This window comes from Chamaea fasciata, unplaced genomic scaffold (genome assembly GCF_029207755.1).
Source record: "Chamaea fasciata isolate MVZ Bird 193981 ecotype frontalis unplaced genomic scaffold, bChaFas1.0.hap1 SCAF_2, whole genome shotgun sequence".
Lineage (NCBI taxonomy): Eukaryota > Metazoa > Chordata > Aves > Passeriformes > Sylviidae > Chamaea > Chamaea fasciata.
The window spans coordinates 16,413,416-16,440,955 of NW_027094087.1; the positions used below are offsets into that span (position 1 = coordinate 16,413,416).

At 39.1% G+C, this 27,540-nt stretch overlaps 1 protein-coding gene across 1 annotated transcript; it reads left to right on the top strand.

Annotated features, from left to right (window-relative positions):
* BACH1 (BTB domain and CNC homolog 1) lies at positions 1-26,683 on the top strand. The gene is made up of 5 exons (XM_066209370.1): positions 1-120; positions 11,663-11,960; positions 13,747-15,138; positions 16,910-17,116; positions 23,298-26,683. Exons 2-5 carry the CDS (start codon positions 11,721-11,723, stop codon positions 23,757-23,759), a joined length of 2,301 nt encoding a protein of 766 aa, XP_066065467.1. The 5' UTR covers positions 1-120; positions 11,663-11,720; the 3' UTR covers positions 23,760-26,683.
* Positions 26,684-27,540: the final 857 nt, after the last annotated feature.

Below are 27,540 nucleotides of genomic sequence, written 5' to 3' on the forward strand. Positions count from 1 at the left end.
GCGCGCGCCGCAGTCGGGCCGCAGCTGGAGCCGGAGCGGCCGGGCCCGGGAGGCGCTGTGGGGCCAGAGGGGACGGGGCGAGGCGGCGGCGCTGCCCTCTGGCCCGCGGCAGGCACCGAGGTAAAGCCGGACCGGCCGCCCGCGGGAGGGTGCGCGGTGCGTGGAGGGTTGGCGGCGGGGGTGCCGAGGCAGCACCCTTCGGGCGGGGGTCGCGGCGCGTTCACAGGGGCGCTGTCAGCGCTGCGGCCTCCTCTCCCCCGTAGCACGCACTCCGTGACGCGGCCCGGCCCGTACAGGGTCGGGGGTCCCGCCTGCGGCGGCGCCGGGGCGGTGGCGCCCTGTCGGCGGCGGCGTTCCCGGGGCAGTGTTCCCTCTTCCGCCGAGACCGCTCCTTGCTCGGTGCCCTTGTGCCCCGCTGACACAGGCGTGACTCTCCCACGCCGCCTTCCCCGGTGCGGTGCGAAAGGGCCAGCTCAACCCCGCCGGGAAGTCGGCGGGAACCCCGCTCTGCCGGGGTGAGGCGTGCAGCTGGTGTTTGTTTCCCTTTGGGGGAGCCGGGCAAGGTCTGTTTTGGACTGTAAACAACGAAAGCCAAATCCTGTCCGTCCTGTTCTGTGCTGTGAGATCCTTGGCATGTTTTGGGGCTTGGTGAAAATACAGTAATCGCAAAAAAAAGTTACCCATTTTAGCCTGTCACTAATCCCAAAATCATCTACAACTGGGTATTCCAAATCCTAATTGAACTAAAAAAAGAGGGGAGAAAGTGTTCTAAAGATAGCTCTGTGTGTAGTAAATTTTGACAAACACATTAATTTGAGGCACTTGATGAAAGCATTTTCTCTGTGTGAAAAATATCTGGCTGCAGTAACGGAATAATTGCAGTCCAGAAGTGCTGTAAATTAAGTGGATGAGGCATTCAGAATGCTGTAGCCTATAGAGTCCATTCTTTAATCTCAAGTATTACACCGCACAGCAAGAAAAGGAAGGACTGTATTCCTGTCAACATGATGAGTCTGAATTAAACCATCTAAGGTAGACCATGAAATACGATTTGTAATATGAGTTTAACTTTAAAGGTGACGTAAATAGCATAATTACTCTTGGATGCCCTAACTCAAGTGAGTAAGTCTGTGTGTACCTTGGCAATCAGTGAGGCCCAAAATAGGCAGATTTTCAGGGAGAAACAGTTGTCACTGAAAACTGAATAGCCACTATGTTTTTCAGAAGGGCTCCCTTTGGCCTAGCTTAGTAAATCTGAAAAAAAAAGCTAAATCCCTAGTATCTGAAATTCTTGAGAACTTCTAGAGTCTGTTTTCCAATTTACTCTAAAAAAGAACCTACTCTGGTTGTCTAGGTTCATCTTGTGAAGTGAATGAAAGCCAAATAAATGGGGGTTTTGGGAAGTTTGCTTCACTAGCACACTCCTGATTTTGGCCAAAATGCTGAAGTACAGCTTTTGCTTCCATCACCTGTATCTTTGAGTTTGTATGTAAAAATGTGGAAGATCTTAATGTGTTAAATGTTCAATTGCTTTTAATGGGCTCTAAAATTCTTATGCAAGGGATATTTTGAATGCTAATAAATTTGTTATGATAGAAATGGTCTAGTATTAAAACCCATACCCTACACCTGGTTGTTTGGATCAGGTGGACACTCCTTTTAGGTGTAGAATAGACAGGTCTTTGCATGCGAGTTCTGTAAGTCCCAAATATCTCTGCCATATGCTTCAGGGAAACATAGCTCAAAAAGTCTCCTTGTCATGTCATCCCTGCCTTCCAGGTTAGATAAAGTGTTTCTATAAACACTTCATGGGTTTTCTTTTAACCATAGTCCTGTCTTTGTCCCTGCACTGAGCGTGCTGGTGTGGGGACAGAGAAGAGTGGTAGATCAGTCAGATGGTTCGCGTTTGTGTCTGAATGCTGGCATTTTAATTGTCCTGTAGAATTTGACCACTGAAAGTTTCATGGGGGAGGTTTTGGGGAGTAGGAAAAAACACCGTGGTATTCATAATGTGAGTCCTGTTTGTATGTAGTCTTTAGTTAAACCAGAGGTAGCGTGTTGGTCAATGCAGGTGTGGGTAGGAAGAAAACATTGAGTGAGCCAAAACTAACTGCTGAACCAATCGTTAAGTTGTGTAGATTCAGCTTAGTGTGACCACAGTGGGGATAATGTGTGAGGATCCACCTGCAGCTTTCCCTGCCCCTACCTCTTAATTCAGAGGTAAGCAGTCTGGAGAGGGGACTAAAAGTGATGGAAAGGCTTACTTAGCTGTAACGAATCATAGGCTGCATCACAAGTCACGCTGTTTCTAGCAGTATGCAGCGGTTTTTTTTGGTTAAGGCCCTCTTGAGGGTGGCAGAAAATTTTGCTCTCATTAAGTATGAAGGGAAAATGTAGTATTTGGTATAAATGTGAGTTAGAAGGTCAGAGTAAGGCTCAACTGACTGACCAGCTACTGAAGCTTTAAAAAGGGGAAAGTGTGCTGTGAAGGGTAAATTGACTTTAGAAGCATTGGTGAAATACAAATAAATTGAGTTTAATCATTAAACATACATGGGAGAGTGGGAGAGGTGTAGCCTAGGGTATCAGTAATTCAGTATCTTTAAATGAGAGCCTGTGTCTTAAAAAATATTCAATTAATCTTAAAAATTGTGTTGAGATTCTTTGTTTGTGAATGACTTTATTTGAACTGTCAACATAATGTTTGTAAGTGTTTGGATTCCAGTCCTGGCCCATTGACAACTACTGTGATAAGTAAATATAGAGCTCTTGCTTGCCCTGTTCATGCTGCTTTTAAGGTCATCAAATCACAGAATCCTGGAGTGGTTTGTGTTGGAAGGGACCTTAAAGATCATCCATTTCCAGCCCCTTGCCATGAGCGGGAACACCTTCCACTAGATCAGGTTGATCCAAACCCTGTCCAGCCTGGCTTTGAATGCCCCAGGGGTGGGGCGGCCACAGCTTCCCTGTGCCAGGGCATCACCACCCTTGCAGGGAATGATTTTTCTAATAGCTAAGCCTGCCTTCTGTCAATCTGAAGCCATTCCTCCTTATTCTGTCCATCCAGACCCTTGTCCAGAGCCCCTCTCCAGCTCTCCTGGAGCCTCTTTAGGCCCTAGCAGGGACTCTTAAGATCTCCTTGAAGCCTTCCCTTCTCCAGGTTGAATAGCCCCCAGCTCTCCCAGCCTGTCTCCACAGCAGAGGGGCTCCAGCCTTCAGAGCATCTCTGTGTTCTTCTCTGGACTCATTCCAGAAGATGTGTCCTTCTGATGATGGGGTCCCCAGAGCTGGAGATCAGTATTTTATGTGATACCATCCCAAAAGTGGTTATTTACAGGTCAGCTTAGTAAGATCATGTCTTTTGACATCATATGTCAGATAGGAAATAGTCTGCAGTTTCAGGATGGGAAGACTGAGACAGTTTGATGTGATTTGGTGGAGACCTTAGCTAGTGCTACTATCTGAAGCCTGGTCTAGTGCACATAGATATATAATTTTCTTTCAGTTTTATTATTATATAGATATTGTTAGTTCTGATAAACCTGTGCTGTTCTGTTTTCATAGAAATGTTTTTGAAGTTCTTTCTGATTTTTGTCTAAAATATTTTCAGATTTCTTTCAGTTTTGCATACTGTGAAGAACACTTACAGAAACAAACCAAAGTTAAACAGATAATAGCAGAAATGAAGTTCTAAATATAATTTCCAACCAGTGTTTTCTTTGACTTGGCAATATAGCTGTTTCACAGTTCTTTCAGCTTGTTTCTTGTGTCTTTCTAAGTTAAAGTACATTAAATGCTTAATTTAGTATTCATCATAAGTATTTTGACATATATACTTGTAAATGGATTGTGATAGTCATTCAGACAAAGTTATTAATGTGGTTTAACTGTAGCAATGAGTAGAATGTGTAGCTCTAAATACAATGGTGTTTGTCTTAAGCAAAGGCAGGAGTTGACAGTAGACTGTAATTGTGCATGCTTTACTTATCCTAAGTGAATATTTTATTATCTAACCTAAGAAATAAAACCAGTTTTTATTTGTATTTTTGAGGTGTTGTATTTATGGTTATTTTTGTTGTTGATAGGTGCTTTGTGTTTTTTTTAAAAAGTTCTTTAGAAAGTCTGTGCATTGTTATCTTTCCAGAGTAATTCTCTTTGAATATCAGCACAACTGAGGGGGTGTAAGTGATGGAATTTTTCAGAGGAGTCTGTGAAATCCCTTCAGACCTATTTCATTTTTTAGCAGTGAAACAAACGAAGTCCCACAACATGATTTTTATCCCTCATCCAAAAATTAAACAATTAGTGTCATCTAAAATAATGGGAAACTGCAGGGTAGTTTGGGGTTTATTTGGCTTTGATACTGATTGTGTCATCCTCTGAGGGAAACTTTTCAAACTTCTGTTCTTTGGAAAATGTCTATGGTTACATGGTATCAATCTCTTTTTGCCTTTTAAAATCATGGCCTCTGGAGGCTTGTAACTGTCATTCTCAGGATCCCCCCTGCTCTCCTTCCCATGTCCCAACTTCTCCTATAGCTTGCAAATATTGAGAAAAAAAGTGTGTATTCAGTCTTAAAACTTGGAAAATAAATTAAGACTCTTAGCGCAGACTTAAGACCTGCCAGACTTCCCGTGACTCTTTTTAATACTCTCTTGTGACTTGACAAGAGTTCAAATGCAGTGTTTAAAATTATGCTACAAAAATACAAACTAATAATTTTTAAAAATCTCATTTATGTAATTAAGCTATGAAGAATATCATCCAGGTGTTGGACTAATAAAGAAAACAATTTAGAATTACGACTCTGCCAATAACTGAAGATTAAATGTAATTTTTTCTTAAAGGAGAAAGCATTGTTCTTGGGCAGCAAAGCTGTTTGCTTTTTTATCACTTTTTTTTCTTTGGCAGTCTTTTTGAAGATGAAGCAATGAACATGCACACTAAAATGCTTGTTCATTCTTTGTCAGCATAATGTGAATCAGCAGCTATTAACCACTGTAGGCATTCATCTGTAATATAACTATTTCCTTAAAAGGAGAGATAGCTGGGGGCAAGGACAGAGAGATAAAACTGTAGAAAAAAAGCCTTTGCAGTGTTTTGAATGAGCTGTGTCTCATTTAAACAGTCTTGTTTTTGCAGTAGTAAATGATGGCTGTCCCTCTGGACTTCACATATGTTGATGACACATGTCTTTTTTTAATAGGCTAAAATAAATGTAGATGTCAACCCAAAGAGAACTGACTTGCTAAAACTTACTCAATAGATCAGCATAATAGGAGTAGCATCAAGAGTTTGTTTTCTCCAGGCTATAATTTTAAAGGTCTACGATCATATTTTTACCAACTGTTGAGGAATTTGAAGTGTTCCAAGAATACAGATATGTTAGAACCATGATGCTGACTGAACAGACACTTATTGTCTGCTAGGTGATAAATTAGTCTTGCTAGTTTTATCATTTTGGCGATCACAACTGAATTTACATCTGGGTGCCCAAGTTGGAGCAGCGTAGAGAGCAGTGACAGCCAAGGTGTGCCCTGCCTGGGTTCTGCAGCTACCAGGGGGAGCTTTGCCCTCTGCTCTCTTATTTCAGAAGTGTACAAGTGGCGCTTACTGTGATTGCTAGAGAGGATTGATATCCAGTGTGGTATTGCTGGATGCTTGTTCACTGAGAAAAGACTGAGGAACAGGGTTTTATTTACAGTTTTTGTAATTTGGTTAACCTTTAGCTGGATCATGTATAGGAATTATACAGTAGGTGCAGATCAGAAAAAAACCAAACACTCAGACTGTGTTGATTTGGCTGGTAGGGCTGCATAATTGTTATCTGAGTCTAGGAATAGAAGGTTAGCTCTTTGTAGGAATATCTGAATTGGATTTATTCACCAATGGAAAATAAGAGGCTTTTGCTCTTTAAAAGAAAGCACTGAGCTCACAGGATGTAATTCCTGTAGCTCAAGTGTTTTTGCTTGGCTCTTGCTAGAACTGTGGCTTAGTGGAGCTTAAAACTGAAGGACCGCAGGTCCATTTTTACTAGTTTCTTGCCCCAGTTGCTCTTAGGTATGTTACAATTGATGGTAACAAGGTAGATTCCGGTTTTTTATTTGGCAGTGAGTCTTTGAGACAATTGTTAGGTTTGGATCCTAGATTGGGTTAAATCTGGGTGCCTTTGGATGAGTCCTCTCTTCTTCAATGTTCAGCTGGTGATAAGGAAATTCCTGGTCATGGGCATGGTGCGGTCCTGCTGGATAGAAGTAGCTGCTCTGCACGGCTTACAGGAGTGCTAGGTCCTCAGCTGTCCAGGAGGAGGAGGAGAGTGTCAAATGATTTCTGTATCAAAACCTTCTCCAGATTACTCTGCTCTTCAGTCTCTCTTTTCCTGAATTTGAAAAATCTGTAGCTTGGAGGGGAAAAAAGGATTTGGAAGACAAACTTTGATATGTGGGGATGGATGCTGCCTCTGGATGTGATGTTCCCGTTCTGTCTTGGTGACCATTAGATACTGGAATTTCATTTTCCAGGTCCTTGGATTTAGCATAAAGAGTTAAGATTGTAAATTGTAATCAGCTGTTTTTCATGAAAGTCTAAGTCTTCAAAGTAGTAAAGGTACGACTGTCATTGATTTCCATGAGTTTCTGTGCTCTGATTTAGTATTTTTAATGACACTTGAAACATTCAGCCTTAGAATGTTCAAAAAGCATTTTGGTAAACATGTACACAAATGTGTGTGCTTTTGTCACCTTCAGTGACAACTTGATGCCTTTTAGCTTCCTTCAGCTCTTCCATGACACTTGTTTGTCCACAGGATGTTGAGTACTCTCTAATGTGTGGTGGTGGTGCTGAGCTTAGGTGAAGGTTTGTCTACCTTGTGTGAGATTTTTGTGTGGATGAGAAATACATGACACTATTATGAGTTCTGCTTGGGTACTCTGTTCCTACTCTTGTCCTCTGCCTCCACTGGGTACATTCCTCAACAATATTACCTGTTTTACTACTATTTTTCTTCTGTAACTTAGCAATAACAGTTCCTTACAGCTTTACCTGGTTTCAGCCATTATGATTCTCATCTTTGGAATACTTTTTTTTAACTGTCATTGGGAGACTTTATGGTTTACCTGAGGATCTGCACCAAGTGATTCTTCAAAGCAGAGGCTGTGGTGGGAGGAAGTAAGGGGTTCTAAATCTACCTTTATTCTCCAGTCAGCTAGTAAAGAGCAGTAATTGTTACCAGTTGTAAGCCATCAGATGAGCAAACTTGCAGCCAAATTTTAAAGTACCTTACACTCACTGTACCTCACTGTTACCTTCCTGTAATAATGTAATGAATGACTGAATGCATGAGGAAAATGAGCCTTGGATGAGATATGTATTTTACAATGAATCCTGATAAGCATCTTGCTTTGGTCTCTATACTGTGTGCTTAAACAAACCTGTACTTCTTTTTTAAATGTGGCTGCAGTACTGATTTTCAATAAGATAAGTATTTATATGTTCTTTGGAAATAAATATATATATATAGTCATTTGGATGTAGAGATGTCTAAATTTACTGAAGATATGGTAATTTTGCAGGTAACTGTTTGGCATAGTTTTCATAATTGTATACTAGTAGGGAGAAAAAATGGAGTTAGTTCTCTTTGATAAAGCAGAATAAGTTTTGTAACTGGTACATAGGAGGAAATATTTTTGTCCTTATGCAAAACATTATTTATCTCAAGATCACTGCTAAAGAATGAAAACTTTGTAGTAGCAGGCTAGGTTGTGTTCTCAAAGGAGAATTTGGTTGATTGTGCTTCAGGTGTTTATGTAGGCTTTATACTAGCATGTGTGTATACTAATGTTCATGGGATTTTTAATTTTCAGTCTCAAGAGTATGAGGTTATTAGGTGTGCAGGGTTTCAGGTGAGAGGAATTTGAGGAGTGCTCACAGTACTGGTTTTCTTCCACAAATTTAGGATTTATAGTAAGTGAGCTTTCACGTTGTTACTTCTTTAATCCTTCCAATCTGTGTTATAAGAACTATTTTAAGTTTTGGAAGATCTTTTTGGACTCTCCATATTTTTGACGGTAATGTCTGTTACAAATATCTTAAATAATATTCTTGCATGGTTTTTTTCTTAGCATCTTTTGCATTCAGTCACGTGGTTGTTGGCACCTCCTTTGTGAGCAGTGATTTCGACATACAGTCATCTGCTTGTGGAATACTTTTCCAAGTTATCTGTGCTTACTTCTAGTTTTCCTTGATTGAAGGTTACTTTTAAAATACAAATAGCATTATAGGAGTTTTAGGCTGCTTTCCAAGGATATGATTTGGTATTGTTGTTTGTAGTGTCAATTTTCCTTTTTAATGCGTGGTTGCTGATGTTAATATTTCTGAGAGTGCAAAAAAGAGCCTGATAAATAATATTCGTAGACAATTAAATTATGTAAAATGGACAGAAGAGCCTAGAAGGCCTATCCTTGTGACAGTTGCAGCACAAACTTCTAAGTTTAATTGAATTGTTTTCTCTACTTCATACCTTTGCCTCTCTTTGTCCACTCATTCATAAATAAAGCTGATTTTAAGAATTCTGAATGCTCTAGAAGAACAGTTATGGTAGAAGAGAAGTTAAACCATTTACAGAAGAGATGTACTTTTTCTCTTTGTTATGACGGTAAGCATTCTTGTTGTGGATGTGTGAACAACAAATCTAGTTGTAGAGAAGTTATTTTGTACTCGCGCTGCTGTGGAAAATCTGGTTGGCCGTTGTGACAGATACTGTCATAAACGTGGTCCCCTTATGACACAACTGCAAACAGAATTCAGACATTCACAAGTTTGACCTCTGTTAGTTCTAAAGTGTAACAGCTTTTTACAGTGGCTGCATTTTCTCTTTGTCATTTGATGCTTTTGTTTTCACCAGCATTTTCAGTCTTCTGGTGCTTCACCTTTGGATTTCTTTTTATTGTATTTGACAGTATCTAAATTTTACAAAGACTGGGAGGAATTTGGTGTCGGAGTGTAGTGCATGAGTGGTATTTTTTTTTGGTTTTGTGGGGTTTTTTTTAAAGGTTCTATTAAAGTTTGAAATGCTTATTAAATGCTGCATTCTATGTTATGAATACCTAAAACTTGTCATCCTGTTTAAATATAGAGGGTACATAACTTGGCTGATGAAGTCCTCACAATTAGAAAGTACAACATTCTGTCAGAGTAAAGTGTTAAATAGAGTTATGCTTAAACTAAGTATTTCGTTCACTTCTCAAGAAACACTAGGTAGTGTTTCAGTGTTGAAAGCTATTTTTTTTTTTTTTTTGGCAGCTGAAACATTGGGAGCTCTCTCTCAGTGCTCCAAGTAGTCCACAAGCTGTTTTGAAAGAATGGTGTGTGCCTCACAGAGATAAGTGAGAAGGAGGGTTAACTCTTCTCTGCATTCGTCTGCATCTATAGAAATAAACTAGTGTTCCTTTTAGCCTTCTGTGCTATGGAAATGTAATGAACTGAACTGGATATTGGAATTGATTGTTTTATCAGGAAAAACCCAAAAGCAGCATATACAATGTGTGTGTTGTCTGTCTTTCCTATCTTTCTTCAAAGAAGATAGGAAAAAAGAACACTTTAAGGCTTATCTTTAACTATAGTTTCCCTCGTGAGTTTTGCCTAAGTGTTCACCCAAAATATGTCATCTTCTATAATACTTCCCTGTGCTCCCCACCACTGTGGATTTAGTCTTCAATTTTTCCGTTTTGTCCTCTGTTCCTTTTTGGGGTTTTGCGGGTTTTTTTACTTTGTAAAAAAATTTAACTCTCTATTGTAACAAATACGGAGTTATACTTCATTAAACTCTGTGGGATGTAAGATATGAGCAATATGATAAGTTACGCTACAGAGCAATCTGAATTTCATGAATAGCAGTTCCATGATGAATTTTTTTGTTCCCATGTAAATTGACTGGAAATTAAATATTTCCTAAGTTAACGAATTTGTAGTCTTGTTATTAGGTATATGAAAACATTTGAACTGTTTCCTTCCAAAAATAAGCCCTTTAGGATTTGCAGTGCGTGGTGTATAGCACTTTTCTCTACCACTTCTCAGAGGGGAAAACTCAGATTTTTTTTTTGGATTTTCCCCTCAAAACTTGTTTTCACCATACATTTGTATGTTTTGTCAGTGAAGTTAAGCACACAGTGTTCCATAAGGGAGTGGGAAGGGCAGGTCATGCTGATGTGATCTGCACTTTACTGGGGTTCCGACTAGTACTGTGCTGCTATCGTGATTGGAAATGGGGATTTTTTCTTCCCTGTTTCTGTTCAAAAGTTCACTCAAAATGCCTGTGTGCTGTGAAAATAGCTTGAGCAGTGAGTAACCAGGAGCACAGCTGGCAGCGTGGTTGCTTTTTCCACAGTGTGTTTAAATATGGCCATGCCCTCTGCACTCCCCATGTTGTGAAAGTTTCCCCACATTTGAAACCTGAGGATTTGCACTGGCTACAGTTTTATTATTGTTGGGAGTTGGCAGATGGTAACAACCTCCGTTGAGCAATAGAATGATGAGGTAGTCCCATGTCAGCTGAAGTGAGTCTCCACAGCTGTGCTCAATTACAGGAACTCTGGGGTAAAGTATAATCTGAATGCTTGGTTTATACCTTACATGTTAAGGTATAACATGTCCTAGTAATACTGTATTTTCTTTGCAGGATTGTTCTGAATCTGACTTGGGTGGTTCCTTGATTGAGCAAGGGCACTTAATCTTTTTTTCTTCATTTTATTTGGAAGAAGGACTCAATCGAAAGTGAAATACAGTGTAAAGATCAGACTTGGAAATACTTTCAATCTTGGCACTCTCTAGCAGAGCTGCCTTCTCCCTAGCCCTTCTTTTTTCCTGCAAATTTAGGAATCTTCGGAACCATTATATATGAATTATATATTTCAAGGTTTTAAATATTGTTTAAATTTAACTGTTGTTTATTATCCAGTGAATACTGTTATTTGAGAACTTTGTCAGAAAAGAGATGGTATTCCATTGCCAGGTGATCTGCATCAATGATCCATTGGGAAAGCAAGCTTGTAACAAGTATGACAAATCCAATAGTCATGCACAGAAAAGGGGGGAAAAGTTTGCATTAAAGCAGTTAGAAAATTCAAATTTAAAAACAAAACATCAACCCACTAGAGAGAAAATCAGGGTGTTTTACCAATGCCTGATTGGTTGAGCAGACAAAATACTTTTGAAAGAAGACATAAAGAAAAACACATATATTTTAGTCTGCACTAGGTGAATCAGTAAACAGAAATAGCTCACATAGTATTTTGGTGAATTTTAGTTTAATGCATCTGTTTTATTTCTCTTTACATTTTCATAATGTTGGAGTTAGAATATACCAATTACTAAGAATGAAAGCTTAGATAATTTCTAAGTGTTACAGTAAATTTATGTCTCTGAATCACTTGGCAAGGAAAAAACTGTTCTTTATTGCTGAAGTCCGTTTTTTGGTCTATCAGATTACAAAAGCAGTGTTGAGATGTACCTATCAAGGTTTGGGTACTTTAAATGGTCACAAATGTATTTATTTGAAGAAGAATTAGACCAGGGCAGTGCACGTTTAACATGCTCATGTTTCAGTACAGTAGGTTCCTGTTGGACATGACTTTCAGGGGTACAACTTGTTTCTTTGCTCCCCCAGGTCTGAAGAACAGAAGCATGCTTTCCACTGAGCCTCACACCACCACCTGCGATACAGGATGTCTCTAAGTGAGAACAACAGTGTGGTGTTTGCCTATGAATCTTCAGTGCACAGTACCAATGTGCTTCTCAGCCTTGATGATCAGCGAAAGCAAGATATCCTTTGTGATGTTACAATTTTAGTGGAAGATCAGCGATTTCGGGCTCACAAAGCTGTGCTTGCAGCTTGCAGCAGTTACTTCCTTTCAAGAATTGTGGGCCAGGTGGATGCTGATCTTATCATCACTTTACCGGAAGAGGTGAGTGTCACTCCCTTCTGCATTTTACCTGCCAGTGCTTCTGATCTGCTTTGTTCAATTCTCTTTAACGGTAGGCTGGGGTTTAACTGATGATTTAGAGTAGGGGATTTAAGAGCTGAAAGGTACCAGCCCACAATCTGGGATACCAAAAATATTTTTTGAATTCAAGTAGTTCATATATTTTACATTGTAAAGACTAACTACTGCCATTTTGGTGTAGGGTCTGTTAGTTTTTTTGCCAGTGTTTTTATTTTTTGACTTTCATCCCAAATAAAAATTAAATAAATGACTACTGCAAGAGTTGCTTTTCTAGGTCAGTCACAGTAAGAGTTTTTTAGGGGTTTTTCTTGTTTGAGCATAGCTAGCTAGAAATTTGTAAGAGAAAGTGAAAGGAGTAGAGTGTTTGTCCACTCTTGATCCTTGCACTCTTGATTTTGCAGTTTCTACCTTAAATGGAAAGAAGGTACAGTTTTAAAATACTATTGTATTTTTTTCTTTCAGTTTCATTGATGAATGCTACTTATTTGTAAAGCCACTTTAATGTTTTGTTAACTACACTAAGTCTGAAGATATCTTGACAGCTTATGGATAAACCGTCTTTTAAATTCTACTTCCCCACATTATAAGGGGTGAATTAATGTGGTGGTGTAATCATTAGTAATACAATCTCCAGAGCATATTTCAAATGCTATTTTAAGAATTCTTTAGGTAGGTTGTAAGAGTTTACAGACAGTTTTAAAGAACTGGTCTCCATGCTGATCTTATAGACTTCTTTCGTGTGTTTTATTCTTTAAAAGAGCATACCAAACAACTACTAAAAAACCCAAAGTAAACAAACCCTGAACTTATTCTTAAATTGAGTTGCATGAATAATTCATTATTTTGCTGGCAGAAGGATTGAGTGCAATTAATGCCTTGATATTAGTGCTTTATTTAGCATAACATACTGTTTGTTTCAGTAAAGGCAGGCTGTGCATTTGAGTTTGAGTATTAATAATGGACATACTGCTTTATTCTTCATTTGCAGAGAAAAGGCTAAAGGAAGTGTCATGTAGTTGGTAATCTGTTTGTAGCTTTCTACTTGATTCCTTAGAAGTTTTTTCATGTGTAGAAGATCCTGTGCATTTTGTCAGTGTCTAATGAGACAGTTTTTGTTTATCTCTGGATTCCCTGATAGGCAACTGTTGTGAGGACATGAAGGTTCAATTAAAATCCCTTGCTTTAAAGGGCTTTAAACTGAGAATTCTGCTTGGTGTACAGTTTTTGAGTGCATTTCTTCAAATCTATGGGAAGAAGAAAGAAGTAGGTGGCTGTAGTAATAAATAATTGTATGTGGTCAAACTCCATTTTTTGGAACTTTTTTTACATCAGTGGTGCATAAGACTAAGTGATTAACAGTAATTGCGCTTTGAAAACTAAAATGAAATACCAGCAGCATGTTCTAGAGTAATTAATATACAACTTGCTTTAAAATATATCTTTGTGAGGTTTGAGTCTAGTTACTGGTTTTCAGCATGCAGCAGTATTTTTCACTTTTAGTACTGCGTTGCCAGAACATTTTATTAAGAGATTGATTACAGTGAAGAAGACTGTCACAAAATGTGCATGATAAAATTGTATCAGAAGAATTGTTTCAGAATTTGTTTGACCAAGTTTTCAGGATAGAACAGGATGCTGCTTTTGTCCTGTACTCTGTCCTGCTGGCAGGAGAGATAAATTTGTGTATTTCTCTGCTTAAACCCAAGTAGACCATACTACTGTTTTTTTAAATTTGTTTTTGTTACAGGTAACACTTAAAGGATTTAGTCCTTTGCTTCAGTTTGCATACACAGCAAAACTTGTTTTAAATAAAGACAATGTGTCTGAAGTTTGCAAATGTGCAGAATTTTTGGGTGTCCGCAACATTGAAGAGTCCTGCTTTCAGTTTCTCAAATTTAGATTTTTGGACTTTAAATTGGATCAGCAGGAATGTCCTAGGAAGAAATGTTGCACACGGAGTTGTCAGAAAGCAAACCCTAAAACTGGCAGTGTAGATGATGGAGACCTGGAAATAAATTGTGAAGTAGAAGCACTTCTAGAAAAGGAATGTAGTCAAATACCTGAAGCAACACCCTGTAAAGATGAAGAAAATGCTAAATCATTGCCTGTTCTCCAAGATAACGCAAATCAAAACTGTGATCCTGTACATTTAGAAAGGGGTAGTGCTACTGGCTTATCTTCCCAATGCCCAAAATATAGAAAATTCCAGAAAGCTTTTGGAAATGACAAAGTTCATACTTCAGAGTCCAATTCCAGTATTAAAGATGTTCAGGTACCACCATTTGCAACTTCTCATGAGAAGGAAATACCTGATAATGATGGCATACAAAAAGCTCAGGATTCTGTGCCAATGCAGCTGATCTCAAACTGTGAAGAGACTCAGGTAGAAATGGAAGAAGGGGAAGAAGGCATTCAGAAAAAAGAAGAGTCAAAGAGAGATTCTGTAACTCGGAATGTGTCATGTCCTGTGGAGAAAATGGATCTTGCTGCTTTCCCCCAAAACTCTGCTGCATCTCATGGACCCAATTCTGTGTCTACTTTACATAGTTGTGAGCAATATGGTAACTTGAATTTCAGTAGTATGCAAAACAGCACAGTCTTAGCTGAAAAAACTGTGTCAAGTACTGAAGCTGGAAATGACAAGACTGAAAGTCAAGGTAACCCATCATCAAAGGTGGATTTGTGCATTAGGGAAGCCACGAATGTCACCTCAGCGGGAGGTCGAAGCAGTGTGGAGAGAGAGATAGCAGAACAGCTGGCACAGGGGTTCTGGAATGATATTCACAGCACAGATGCCTGTCAAATACATTTACCACCTGCCGTTTCTAAAGAGTACTTGGAGCCAGTGTATTCGGGGAAAAAATCAGAGTGTCCGTGGCTGGGGATCAGGATCAGTGAAAGCCCTGAACCTTGCTCTCAGCGAACTTTTACAATGCTGAATTCTGTCAACTGCCCCTTTATAAGCAACCTTAGCACTGAAGGATGCTCCAACACCTCTGAAATAAACAGTGGAGATTATGTTCAGGGACAGCCACAAGAACAGTGCCCCTATAACTATGTGATAAGTTTGGGAGAGGATTCGGAGACTGACACTGAGGGAGACAGTGAATCCTGTTCAGCAAGAGAACAAGAATGTGAGGTAAGAATGTCCTGATGTATCCTTTGCTTCCCAGTCTCTTTAGACCATATTCAAAAGTCTGAGTCTTCTGTTTTGTTGTTTCGGTTTTTGGTTTTTTTTTTTTTTTTTCTGTTGCTGCTTGTTTTAAAAAGTCTAGAACTGAAACTTTAAATAACCATTCAGAGATTTATATGGAAGGTCACTGTTAGTTCAGGGAGACTGAATTAAAGTATGAAAGTGTATTTGGTCAGATAGTGGAGTGTTGGATGCTTACATATTAGATCTCATAAGATTTATTCTGAAACAACTGTCAGAAAAGGTTGTGAGTCTTAAGTCAAGGCATGAAGGTTCATTCTTAGATTTTTTTTTTAATCTGTTTCAGTTAGATTTAAGAAAACTAAACCTCTTAGAACATTTGTTTAACAGAAACCTACCAGTTTTCTTGGTTTTATCCTGAGCTGTGGGGTGGAGGTGGGAGAAAAATGATACTTCAGATTTAATGTGAAGTGAAAATGAAGTTTTTGAGCTGGCTTCAGTAGCTGTGTATTTAAGGCTGTTTAATAATATCACCTTCTCCAACACTAAGGTTATTTTTGTTTCTCCAACTGCAGTAATTATTTGGCACTTCCTTTCTTTGTTACTGCTTTAGTAGTGGTTTAGGCAGATACCACACAAAAGTAGTCTATTCCTAAGAGGTTTTGTGATATACCTGGAGCAGTTTCCATCTCCATTCTTAGCATCATAAAGTTGCAGTGTAACTCTGCATGATCGGTGATTCAATGTTACAAAAATTCATTTGTTCATAAAGCACTAGGGTTCTTATCTTTTCAAGACGCAGGGCCTTAATAAGATTTAACATAAGTGCAACCTGGCATCAGTGCAAAAAGCTGGAATGCCAGAGAAAAGGCCAGAATTGGTTAATTACATTCTTCACATTTATGTGACAGAGAAGGTGTCATCATTTCTGAGGAGAGTACTCTGGGATTTTAAATTTTTTTTTTGCCTGTTTGTCACCAGTAGTAGCCAATCAGAGAAGAGATTTCTCTATGTTCTTTTTAAACTAAATTCAGATCTTTGACCACACAAAGGTAACATGTTCTGCTACTTACTATACTCAAATGTAGGGATTAAAATAAGGTGGTCTTTAGTTGGATACTCAAAAAACCATGGTGATTATTTTGTAAAGGTAAATATGTTTTTCAGTATTAATCAACACTTTGTCATCTCAAATGTTTTTGTAGCTCAGGTATACAGAAGTAGTGAGAGCTTGGTCCTCTCTCTTCTCCAGCACTAAGAAATAAAATACAAATATTGTAACTTCTGTATTGTAAGGAAATGCCTGTTTCAGATGAACTTCTGCAGGAAAAAACTGCACAGGTATAAAAATTTTTGCAGGATGCAATCTTAATAGCAGCTTTGGGAAAACTTTAGACTTGTATTAGTCGTGACACCTATTTTGTACCTCACCAAACTGTAACTCATCTTCTTAGAGTGTATCACCTGCATATTTGATGCACACACAGGTAGCTTTTATCCTACTCTGAATATGCATGTAAGGATCTAGTGTAAATGTTCAAATACTCTGTTGTTCAACCTGTGCTTGAACTCCTGTAGTTGAATCCTCTGGATTTTATCCCATCATCTGATGGTTGTGTTAGTGTGCTCTTGTCTCTTAAGATGTAGGAAGAAGGATGGGTTATGTGGTAAAGAATGCTTAAAATGGAAACTTGACTTATTGATGTTTGTGTATATCAGTTCCACCTTGGATTTACAGCTGTTTCTCACATTCTAGGTAAAACTGCCGTTTAATGCACAAAGGATTATCTCACTTTCCAGAAATGACTTCCAGTCATTTCTGAAAATGCATAAATTAACTCCTGAACAATTGGACTGTATTCATGATATCCGAAGACGAAGTAAAAACAGAATTGCAGCGCAGCGATGTCGCAAGAGAAAACTTGACTGCATACAAAATCTTGAATCTGAAATTGAAAAACTGGTATGTGTAAATATTCATTGCTGTTTCCATGTCTTTCTCTAAACATCTTGACTGGCTATCTGGCAGTAGCTTGAGAGTGAGGTGGTTTACTACTTTTTCCACTCAAGCTTAAAAAGCTTTATCAGTCTTGTATAACTTCTTGACAGCAATTCTAGATTTTTTCTGAGCCTTGCTCCAAAGTACACACATCTTTCCTTCTGTGGACTTGTTTCCATTCAAATAAAACATGCATCTCAGCATAATTTTTGGTGAATGATGTTTCTGAAACCTGTAAGCTTTGAATTTAATTGTACAGAATGTTTCCCAGACTGTAATCCTACTCTGGTTTTTGCCTCTTCCCCTTTCTTGCTTTGAGATTTTGTTCTTCGGCTCACAGTATTGCTCGTGATCAAGTTTGCAGTTATGCAATTGTTAGTTGTGTAAGTGCTGTTCTTGGAACATATCAACATGGGCTGGCGAGCTGTTTCCTGAGTCTTGAATATTAAAAATGAGACCCTTGCAGAGAGGCGGAAGATAAAGAAGAACTTGGGAAGTTGCTTGCCTTCTAGCAGTTGCATCAAGACTGTAGCTGAGGAATTGATGCATCCAGATTTCTCTGCAGCCATCTGTTAATATATTTTATCCTTAAGAAGGCAATAAAAAGATAAATATGTAATTTAAGAGAAATGTAGGTAATCTGAGGTTAGGATTATGTAAAAATAGCAATGACAAGAAGATAATTGAGTGGTTTTTTCAGAAAAATAAGTTTTTGTTTGACTCTATCATCTCTGTTTCATAGTTGGTCATACCACGTGCATGAAATAGTTCAGTTGTTTAGGGCTACTGTACCCTTATTCTTGTTCATGGAGCATTTTAGGCTTGATGTACCTGAATTTGGTATCTGCATCAGCTGGAACATAGCAGTCATGTTGCATCCTTTTTGACTTCAAAATGAAAAGGAAAATAAAATTAGAGCCAAGTGCCATGGACTTGAAACTTATTTACCTGTGATCATCATCTTTCACTGTATCTACTCCTCCTTCTACTGTGAGGAGATAGGCTTTGAAGGAGGGCTTGCCAGGTCCATAGAGCTTTGTTGAGCTGACAAAGCAGGTGGTGCTCAGTGAAGAAGGTGCTCTGTGAGGAAGGGTAATCAGGTGATTGTATGAATGATATCCTTACTTGAAGAGAGAAGTTGCATTTCTGACATTTCAGAACTTTTTGCCTGGTTTTGTCATCATGTTGTCATTTCTGTTACGTAACTGTCAATATTTTGCAATACTTGGGCAGGGAATTAAAGGTTGTTCTGCAAGATTAGACACGTAGTTGTTTGAGACTAATAATTATAAAACAGTATTCTTCTCTCTGTGGACCTGTACTTGAACAGACTGAATGTCTGCTGTTTGACAGGTAACAAGGCCTGTGCAAGGCCTAGATAATGAGTGTTGAGTCTTGAGAGGTGAAGTGAGGACTGAGTTACATGAATCATCCTCTAGGCACAAACATGTTCCAGTTGCATTTTTTTTTTTTCAACTGTGCTGGTAAGTTTCTTCAGAAATTCCCGAAAAGACCCTTTTTGGAACTGTTGACCATGCCTGACAGTCACAGATCATCAAATTTGTGTAAGTTGTACACAAATACAGAAAGATTAAGATCTGTCTAGGCATGAATTTCATGTGGGTGGAGGAAAAGAGGTGTCTCATTAGGGCTATGTGTGGTACATCCAGTCTGCTTCATGCCTGGTGGCTCCTGCCTTGTTCCTGTTCTCTGGGTCAGTCTTGTCTCAGACCTTTTAGACTTTGATCTTCTCATGGTATCATCTGTAATATGGCTTTCATAGGGAATAGAATGGTGTAGCTATAGTTTAACAACTCTTGACAAGTAGATACTGTACTCTGTATCTGTAGATATTCTGTACTACCAGTTAGGAAATACTTCCTAGTGGAATTCCTCATCCTGGTTTCCAGTATGTGCAGCATATTGTCTTGTATCTGTTTCTATTTGGTGCTGTTTCAGTTTTTTTGTCTCTCAAAAGATGCTTGTGGTGTGTTTCTTGGAAGAGTCCTATATTTGGTACAGACTGACCCCTGCCTGACTAGAGGCTGGAGTCTGACAGCTGGCAAGTAGCTTTGCTGATGAGACCTTGGGGCCTGGGCAGGCAGCAGACTGAGCATGGATCAGCAACACGTCCAGGCTGAAGAGAGGCCATCAGTGGGCTGTGTTAACAGGAGCGCTGCCCCTTGTTGGAGGGCACTGGTTGTTACTGCTCTTGGCACGTGTGACACTGAATCTTTTGCTGGATTTTCACCCCTCCCAGTTCCAGGAGCACATGGATAGACAGGAGGAAGGTTGTGTGAAGGCCACTGGGATGGCCTGGCCTGAAGTACTTCTGTGGTGAGAAGCAGAAGAAATGGGGCTTCTGCCTGGAAAAGGGATGGGGAGACCTAATGGCTGCCTGCCCTTATCTGTGGGCCAGTCCTTGAAGTTATACAGCTGTTGGTAGTGGAAGATCTTGAGCTTCCTGAGAGGAGTACTTGACAGCGAGAGAACAAGAGACATGGTCTTAAATTACAAGGAGGGATTTCATCTGAATATAAGGAATGTTTTTTCTTCCAGTGGGGACTGGCAGGCAGTGGAGCAGTTCACCCTGAAAGGCTGTGTGTGCCCTGTCTTTTGAGGGTTTTGTGGCATGACTGAGTGAAGCCCTGAGCAGCCTGATCTTACCTGATCTCTGACTTTGTTTTGAGCAGCAGGTCAAACTACAGACCTGCTGAGGTACCTCTCCTACCAAGTGATTCTCTAAAATTGGGAATCTTATGTTAAATTCTACTTACCTTGAAGAAAAATATTGTTCAATGCTGAATCTGTTATCTGGGAGTTACCTTTGATCATGTCTCTTGATCTTCTGTTCTGATAAAGTCTTTTTTTACCTTCCCATATAGCTTTGCTGATTGACCTTTCAGGTGAATCTGGGTGTTCTTGTTGAGTACTAATGTTCTGTATTTGAGAATACACAAGGAGGGCTGCTTAGGGAGATGTTGACTTGTTAGAAACAGCTCTTTCAGAGACACTGTATATTCACATTCCTTGTACTTTCTCCTGTACAATAGGATGACCCTGCATGAGCAGGGAGGTCGGACCAGATGACCCACTGTGGTCCCTTCCAACCTGACCCATCCTTTGATTTTTCACTTCAAAACTTCTAAAATGAGGGTACTGTCAAGGGGGAGCTTCTTGAGTGGTCTCAAGAAGCACTATTTCTATGAAGATTCTGTAGCTGAGGAGGAGGATGTGTCAGTGCTCCAAAAAAAAGTGTAATTGAGATCTTGTTGTATATTATAGCAAGGTGAGCAGTGTGAACTAAGTACATTCTTTACCAGAAGATTCAAAAGAGCTCTCCATTTATTATGGCCTCAAAACTAATTGACATTACCTTGTAGTATTAGTATAATGCTGATAAAATAAAACAATAATATTTGAATGTATTAATTTATGAACAGCTTCAGAAGGGGGGTGAGGAATTTATGCTGGAATAACTATTTCTGAATGTTCATGTTTGCTCTAAATAGCAGTCCAGATAATTTCATTAGTTCATAATAAGCAGCTGAGTGCCTCTACATACCCAAAAGGTATTAGGTGATCTGCCTAACAGAATGGGAAATATTATTCTGATAAGTATTAAAAAAAACACCTGGAGGACAATGCAGGCATCAGTCACAGCCAGCAAGGCTTCCTGAGGGGAGACTTCTGCTTGTCAAGTCTGATTTCCTTGTATGACAGGATAACCTACCCAGCTGATCTAGGAAAGTCAGTAGATGTAATCCTCTTGGACCTCACCAAAGCTTTTCACAGGCCCTCCCAGGATCAGAATGTCCAGCCCACAGCTGGATAAACACATCATGTGGTGGGAGTGCAACTGTGTCAGGAACAAATGATGACAGTGACTGGGTGACATCAGGTTGGCATCCCTGGTGGGGATCTCCAGGGCTCCATCCTGAGCCCTGTGCTCCTCACCATCTTCATTAACGACCTGGACACAGGACTCAATGGAACACACTGTAAGTTTGCCATTGACACTAGACTGGGAGGAGTTGTCCACTGCCCTCAGGGCAGAGAGGCCCTGCAGAGAGACCTGGACAAATTGGAGACTTGGACAATCACCAACCATGTGAAGTGAAGTTTAACGAGGGCAAATGCCGGAGTCTGCTCTGGGACAGGGCAACCCTGGCTGTGTGTATGGACTGGGGAATGAGAGGCTGGAGAGCAACTGTAGAAAGGGACCTGGGGTTCCTGGTTCATGGCCAGCTGAACACGAGTCAGCAGTGCCCTGGCACTGGAGGGACATCCATGTCCTGGGGGGCGTCAGGCACAGCATCACCAGCCAGGCAAGAGGGGGTATTGTCCCACTCTGCTCTGCACTGGGGCAGCCTCCCCTTGAACATTGTGTGCAGTTTTGGGCAACATGGTTTAAAAAATGGCATTAAGCCATTGGAGACGATCCAAAGAAGGGTCATGAGGATGGGGAAGGGTCTGGAGGGGGGAAATCTTATGGGGGTGACTGTGGGCATTTAGTCTGTGCAGCCTGAAGAAAAGGAGACTGAGGGGGAGATCTCATTGAGGTTTTCAACATCCTCAGGAGGGGCAGGTGCCAATCTTTTCTCTCTGTGACAAGTGACAGGACTCGAGGAAACAGCATAAAGCCGAGTCATGGGAGATTTAGGTTGGATATTAGGAAAAGCCTCTTCCCCCCAGAGGGTGGTTGGACACTAGAACAGACTCTCCGGGGCAATGGTCACAGCACCAGCCTGACAGAGTTCAAGAAGCATTTGGACAAAGTTCTCAGGCACAGGGTGTGACTCTAGAGGTATCCTGTGCAGGCCCAGGAGTTGGACTCAGTGACCCTGATGGGTCCTTTCCAGTGTGGCATGTTTTGTGATTAACAGCTGCTCCCAGTATGCCGACAAGTAGAAATTTATTCACAATGTCCTCTTTCTACTAATTTTAGACAAAAAGAACTGGCAACAACTGTTCCTCATGCCAAATGCTGCCTAAACTTAATCAGTTCTTTCAAAAAGAAGTTGTAGAACTTGCAGTATGAGGTTTCTCTGCAAAAAGGGGATATGAGGAGGAGTGAAAATAATAAAACTTTCCAGGAGTGAATTGGCAAAACAGTAGTTGTAACACATAGTCCCTATGATTAAAACTTAAAAACTGTTTAAAGCTTTGTGTCTTCAAAACTGTATCTTCTATTAATTAATTAATTACAAAATTTAAAATGTATGTGTTGGGACATGTTTGGATTTGGGTTCTTTGTCCTTTTCATTCAACTTCTTCATGATGGTCTTGCTTGTTTCCTGTGCTTTTTTGCTATTTCCTCATTTTTCTTTATTCAAAAAGTTGCTTGTTTCCATGAGTAGACTTCTCAATTATCAGTGTCTTTTCATCTTTAGTCAGTTCTATCAGAAGCCTCAGAAAAATTCACAATATTGAAGCAAAAAAATAAGTTTGATTTAATACAGGCTATTTTTTTCTACTTGATATTAGTAGTTAGTGAGTTGCCATCCTGTTTGTTCCCATGTGCTTGGACAATCCTGCCACATTACCTCTAGGTTGTCAGATCTCCAGCATATCTTCTTTCTTTGCCTTTCTTAAATTTTCTATCTAATTTAGGAACTATACTTAACTCCATTGTTTGTCCTATAGTGGATTTGGCACTTCTTGAGAATGGAAGTTACTTTCACCTAGTGGAATAGTATCAATAATTAAAATGTGATGTTTGATTTTTCAGCATTTCAATTTTAAAATACAGATATCTATGAAGACTGCTTAATGTTTTGTTGACTCATTGATAATGGTTTGTGTTACCCTGTAGATCAAGTGTTTCAGGAATATTTACAATAAGTGCAACTATGTTTCATTTATTTAATAACTACAGCTTACTCCTTTGTTTGCCAGCATGAGTTTGGAAAAAGCTGCATATCTGAAAAATCACATCAAATAGCTTAGCTGATGATGCTTCCAGAGAGGTTAGGATATGTGTTTGATATGTGTTTGATTGTGTTGCTGCTTACTTTGATAATGCCAAATTACTCCTGTTTCAGCAGACCAGAGTATTTAAAGTCTTGTTTTAGCTTTGATAGGAGCTTAAACCATGGTTTTTATGTTAAAATGTAGACTAAAATACTGTTTTTTCTTTTTGCAGCAAAATGAGAAGGAGAATTTGCTGAAGGAAAGAAACCACATTTTATCAACTCTGGGTGAGACAAAGCAGAATCTGACTGGACTTTGCCAGCAGGTGTGTAAGGAAGCAGCCTTGAGCCAAGAGCAAATACAAATACTTGCAAAATATTCTTCTTCAGATTGTCCACTCTCATTTTTGTTCCCGAAAAGAGAACAAACAGCTCCATCTGATAGTGAGCTTGTAGTACCAGCATCTGTAGAATCAGCAAATGGTCTTTCAGGTGTCACACCCACAGCTGAGCAGAGTTCCTGTTATCAGTGTGTCAAAAGTGTATGTGAGGCCATGTACGATCAAGTACAAGAACTGCATCCAGTTTCTGCCAGAACATCGGAGCAAACGTCGCTCGTGGAGCCACGTGGGCAGAGCAGTGGCATCACAGACTTCTGCCAGCAAATGACTGACAAATGCACTACAGATGAGTGAATCTCTCCTTCCCATTGCCAGCCTCTCTGCATTGCAACTAGAAGTGGGATTGAGTGTTATTGGAAAGTAACTGAGAGAAAAGATAAAAGTTTAATCTTTTGAAACTGTATTGACAATTACATGGTCACCATTATTACTTGGCAAGCTCTGGGTTTGCTCTCTGTAATTCCAGAACATAATTTGTATGTGTCAGCCTTGGAGCTTTTTCTGTGTGGTGATGCCAAGGAGGGTTCAGGAAAGCTGTTGGAAAGTACAAACTCCATTCACAGGTGCTTATTTGTGAGGAAGTTTTGTTCATGTATAAAGCAGCCTACTCCGATTTATGCCACAGTTCTTAATGCCACTCTGCATTTTAAGGAAAGCCTCCTGACAGCTGTTTATGCACAACTACTTCAATGCCTGGAATTCTTCTAAGACTTCTTTTTTCCTGGTAGACAAACCTTAAGAAGCATATTTAGCTCTCTAAATGTTCATTTTGTAGATGGGCTAAGTAACATGATAGGATGAGGAGATTCTGGAAAGTGCACTCTGGAAATAGCTCCTTGCTTCCTGCTGTTCCCCTCCCCATCCCAGAGAAGACTTATACTGAATTAAAGCAGTAGGCTACTACTGCTAATCAATTCTACTAGTAGTAGAATTGATTAGTAGTAGGCTTTTATTGAATAAATGCTTTTGTCTTGTATTTCTAGTACAGAATTAAAAGAACCGGAGCAGCAGAGGTGCTGCCACATACTGCTCTCTTCTCTAAATTTAGTGGGAGGAATAACAATGTACTGTGGAAGGCAGACATCTGAAACTGGTGCAGTTCTTGGATGAGTGTGCATTAGATCCTCTGGCATCTGAATCCCATAGGCTTATTAAAACTCACTGCTGTATTGTGACTTCCTGTCCTAGCACCTTCAAGCTTGCTGCTTGTCTGTGGCAAGTTGGAATCAAAGTATTGTGAAAGTCTAAGGACAGGCTTTTTTCTTTTTTTTCTTTTTTTTTTTTTTTAACGTATTCAGGCGCTACATTTTTTCCTTCCAGTGCCTAACTGCCTAAAGTAAGTTACAAATATTTGTTCTCTGATCACTGGGACCAGTAAAGTTCTATTTCAGAATCAGTCTTCAGGATACTTTATGGCTAAACCTGTAGTATATTTTCAATGGCTTGTGCTATTAGCATAGATATATAAAAAGTTTATTGAAGAAATGAGCTGGAAATATTTCCTTTATTGCTTTGTGAAGGAGAAATTCAGCTACTGAAAATAATCCCTGTTTTCTAGATTTTTACATAGCAGTGGATGCATATTGTATACCAATGATGCTTTGTTATTTGGATGTTATTCTCACACCAGAACTAAGTATTGAACCTCACCACAGAAAACTTTGAGTTTGCTGGTTTACAAAACATGAAGAATCTTGTACAAGCCAGTGGAATTCTTCATTTCCTACCTCAGAATGTGTATTAGCTTTTTGTGTCTTTGTGTGCATGTACAGTAGGCAGCAACTAAGCAAAGGCCCTTGTAAATACTACTGTTCAGTTTTACCTTGCAGTGAGACAAAACTTGTTCTTGGCAAGGCTCTTTTTTTTTCCCTCTCGCCCATAGGTAGCATAGCATTAATAAATACAGTAAGCCACTTATTTAAAACAAAAAATTTTAAATTGACAGATTTCAGCAAGACTTCTTATAACCAGCACGTAACACAAATGACTGTACTACCTCACCTATGGGACTGAAAGTTGATTCAAATCTCTAGTGAATCCTTGGATTTTCATCATGTATCATTACTTTTTTAAGGGAAAAACATATGCTAACAGAGCATAGCTTGTATAAATCACAATGCTTCCAGTAATTGAAATTCAGAAATAAATACTACACAGCAGACATCATGATAATTGAATTGAAATTCTTTTAAATTACTATCATTGATGATATGATGATCCTGTATATGTATTACTTTATGAAGCTCTCTGGGCTTTTTCTCCAGTTTCTGTAGATTCCTGGTTAATTTAATCCTGTCTCCCTCCTAGGCTGCCACTCTGGGAAGCATTTTGCTCTTATGTCTCCACTTCTTTTAAAAAGCAAACCAATGAGAAACAATCAAAAGCAAAATTCAAAGCCCAAACCTCTATTGTTTATAATGACTATCACTTTTAAAGCTGGTGATATTCTGAAATGACGTGGACAGTGGTATTAAAGCATTGTCCTAATAGTGCACATAGTTGGAAATAAAATTCCTTGGGTTAAATTCCTTGTTATAATGAGATGGAGCATCTTTGTAGGGAATGGCTGGCTGGGAGCTTACCCCAAAGCCCTGACACACTTGGCTGCAGATGTTGGAAAAGAAGGTCAATGATGACCATGTGGAAGGCTGGAATATCCCTAAAGAGTTGTGCTCCACTGTTGCAGTTGGGGGAATCAGCCAGAGCCTGAATTCCATATAGCTGATGGTGGAGGGATTCCAGGGTGGGAACCATGGCATTGACCTATGATAAAAATAACATCATGTTTTTAAACCTGATAGGAACTTGATGAAACTTGAGGGTAGGTTTTTGCCTGACTAGCTGCATCTAATAAATTTTTAAAATATTTATTTAATACCATAGACCTATGCGTTGCATGTTGACTTCTATAACCCTATATCATCAACTTGCAAATGTTATGAATGAGTGACAATTTTATGATACAGAATTCTCAGGAAAATGTTTTTGGAGTTTGGTTTTATTTTTTTTCTTCCAGTAAAGAAATACTCGATTTTGAAATTGTAAAATACTTTGTTAAAGCATGTTTTAAAATACTTTGGACAGACTATCTTAAAGCCATAAGGGTATGATGGCATGCAGATTGTAAAATAAACAGATAATTACAACTATTGATTTTGTATTTTTCATAATTCAGTATTTTCTGAGTCTACAATAAAAACCACTATCCTTTCTACAAAGGCTTTTCTATTTTGTGTAAGTCTTCTGCTGTGAAAGTCTCTACTGGTGCATTATTCATTTATGTAGTACTGCTCAAACAGTTCTGAAAATGGTAGCTAAGTAGTCTCTATATAGTTTATGAGTTTAATAGGCCCAAACCACTATCTTAGGATTCTTCAGACAAAGCTGAAATCTAATAACCTAGAGAGGTAATTGTACCAAAGTTGGGTATATACTAAATTATTCATGATATTTCCTCAGTAGTGTGTATTTTGTTCTATTGATTTACTTTGTTAACTGCATATTCTTAAATACATGAATATTCTTCTCACCCTACCGAAGATTAAATTTGCCACATGGAAGACCTGCTGTTTCATATGAATGGCAGAGCCAAGATAGGCAGAATTTAAAATAAAAACCCTAAAAATGGTTAACAAATAAGTAATGAGTGAGAATAATATTGCAATACAAGTAAGTTGAGTATATATTGTTAACTTGAGAAATAACATTTAAGGCTTTCTTGATATATGATAATAGTCTAGTAAGAATTCGGTATGATACTTTAACAAGGTTTCCTAATTTATTACAATCTACTGTTTCATATTTACTGGGAAAGAGGAGGAGATGGATGGGAGAGACTTGGGAAGAAACAAGACTGAGTAATGAAAATAGCACCCCAGAATGTGTATATATTCAACTTCATTAACTTGTTGAAGGCTGTAAATCTCAAGCTTTTGGGTGAACTGGCGTGATTTTGTTTAAAAGTATTTGGTAATGAGAGAGACTCAAAAGTTCTAAATCATATTGCAATTTTATTTCTCTGCCCGATGGTGATAAATCAGACTATACATTTCATGTCAGCCTGGCAACATTTGGG

What these genes read in the sequence shown, in the direction of transcription:
- BACH1 (XM_066209370.1), top strand. Translation starts at nt 11,721, where the DNA reads ATGTCTCTAAGTGAGAACAACAGTGTGGTGTTTGCCTATGAATCTTCA. An exon ending in TCATCACTTTACCGGAAGAG is followed by an intron (nt 11,961 to 13,746) that starts GTGAGTGTCACT and finishes TTTTTGTTACAG; the next exon opens with GTAACACTTAAAGGATTTAG. An exon ending in CAAGAGAACAAGAATGTGAG is followed by an intron (nt 15,139 to 16,909) that starts GTAAGAATGTCC and finishes CTCACATTCTAG; the next exon opens with GTAAAACTGCCGTTTAATGC.